The sequence below is a fragment of the Nematolebias whitei genome, chromosome 7, assembly GCF_014905685.2.
Source record: "Nematolebias whitei isolate Nwh7 chromosome 7, NemWhi1, whole genome shotgun sequence".
Lineage (NCBI taxonomy): Eukaryota > Metazoa > Chordata > Actinopteri > Cyprinodontiformes > Rivulidae > Nematolebias > Nematolebias whitei.
The window spans coordinates 52,210,483-52,212,467 of record NC_056504.1 but is presented as its reverse complement, the minus strand read 5'-3'; the positions used below and the strand labels follow the sequence as shown (position 1 = coordinate 52,212,467).

The 1,985-nt window shown below is 46.2% G+C and overlaps 1 protein-coding gene across 1 annotated transcript in view; it reads right to left on the bottom strand.

The window, feature by feature from the left end:
• LOC119412721 (cytochrome c1, heme protein, mitochondrial) overlaps positions 1 to 1,940 on the bottom strand; it is a 5,817-nt gene extending 3,877 nt beyond the window's left edge. Inside the window, exons 1-2 of the mRNA XM_037679757.1 lie at positions 1,827 to 1,940; positions 586 to 776 (exon numbers count right to left, since the gene is read on the bottom strand). Of these exons, the coding sequence (XP_037535685.1) occupies positions 586 to 776; positions 1,827 to 1,907 (272 nt within the window). The 5' untranslated portion in view covers positions 1,908 to 1,940. The remainder of the gene's footprint in view (positions 1 to 585; positions 777 to 1,826) is intronic.
• Between the last annotated feature and the right edge of the window lie 45 nt (positions 1,941 to 1,985).

The window sequence follows — 1,985 nt, the reverse complement described above, 5'->3', positions numbered from 1 at the left end:
GATGGATGGGTAAAGATGATGGATGGATGGGTAAAGATGATGGATGGAATATGTTAATCTACTTATAAAATGTGTGTTAGGTGAAATTTAAATAAATAAGTTCTCAGGTTTTGAATGAATTTATGGTTGAAGGTTTTTTTGTGTCTTTTCTTAAACACGATGGAACGTCACGGACAAAACTGGACAAAAAGACGTGTAAAAAAGTGAACAGCCTCAAACGTTGTCCAGAATTCACGACTTGTGCGGTGACCGGTTTCACACCAACATGTCTGACATGAGGGGGACACGGTTTTCTACTAAAGCTCAGATTTCTGACGGGATGTAAACGAGTCGGTTTCTTTGACCGGGCTGCAACAAACCACTTCAGCTTAAGTATTAAACTAAAAGATGCGAGTACATCTGCGTGATGGCGTGAAGCAAAGACGACCCAAAGAGGCCATTAATGACAGTTACTTGCACGTAGTTGTCCTTTTAATACCACATTCATTTGATGAGTTGCACACGAGACATCACGAGTCACATTGCCTGCTCTAAATGTGCAAGTTGTGAGTTAAACAATGGTCCAATGTGAGTTCTCCAACACACCTGGCATGGTCCAGAGCAGACAGAGGTCCAGAGTGGTTCCAGGGGTAACTAGGGGGGTGAAGCTCCAAGTCGGAGGCTTTAACAGCCTGGTGGAGCATCAAGGCGAGCCCGGCACCACCTGCCGTGAGCACGCCAACAGTTGTCAGGGCAACTTTCTTCTTACTGGACAAGTTGGCAAAAGACATACTGGCCTGTGAAAAGAAAAGTAGGAATCAAGTTTTAATTTAGATCAAAATGCTAAAAACAAATAAATGAAACTAAAGATCTCTATAAAAACAGTTTAGACAACTCAGGACAGAGTTGAACTCATTTCTCATTCAGGATCAGAGTCTGCGCTGCCACCAAGTTAAATCAAAGCATAAATAATAAATAGTGTTATTAACATTATATATATATGAATTAATGTTTCTGTTCAGTCCCTGAGAAGACTCGTGTTGTGACTGGGAGCTTTAGAAATAAACTGAATTGAAAAAGGTTGAATTAATCCATAACCTGGTCTTTCACTCGGTATTTTCACACGTAAACAGCTTCTGCTATTTAACCATCACTTTGAGTATTTACGTGCATGGATGCAGATGTGTTCCCACAGGCCAGCCACCAGTAAATCCAGTGTGGAACCAGTGAATCCAGTGTGGAACCAGTGAATCCAGTGTGGAACCAGTGAATCCAGTGTGGAACCAGTGAATCCAGTGTGGAACCAGTGAACGAGTCGAGGACAAACGGAAATGTTTTCACCGGAAGTCCGAGCGAGCCCTTGAAATGCTAACACGTTAGCATGAAGCAGGTTAGCTCCAAGACTTCCCGCAGCCTCTGGTCCTGCTGAGCAGAACCCAAGCAGGACCAGAACCTCTGCAGACATCTTTCCACTCTCATGGACTGGACTTTGGTTTAGGAAGGAAACCATTCAGGACGAGCTCTGCATGTGAGCCGGGTTACAGACACCAGGCTAGCTAGCTCCAGACAAACGTCCGCGGTGTGGAGCTTTCTATCAAACAGCGGGCATGATGGCGGCTCCAAACACAGCGGGGGTCCCTTCACGTTACGACCCAGAAATCTTCCATGAAGCTCGAGACACGGAGCTCATCGAGAGCCTAACACGAGCACAAAGACCGGTGACCTTGTCTCGGTCCACCGCTAGCAGTCAAGCTAAAGTTAGTCCCCGACAGGAGCCTTAAGTCACCTTTCTACAAACTGCAGGTAAAACCCCGAGCGGCTCGGACTAAACTCGTTCTTCCGTCTACCTTGGGAGTCCTGAGAGCAGTCCCCGCGCTGAGCAGAGCTCTTCCATTGCCAGAGAGCGCCACGACTCGAAGCGCCGCCATCTTTGCTGCGGTTGTCTTCTGTGTGGAGTCACTGCTTCCGGTCTGCCCATTCAAAATAAAAGACTTTCTGTGTGGAGT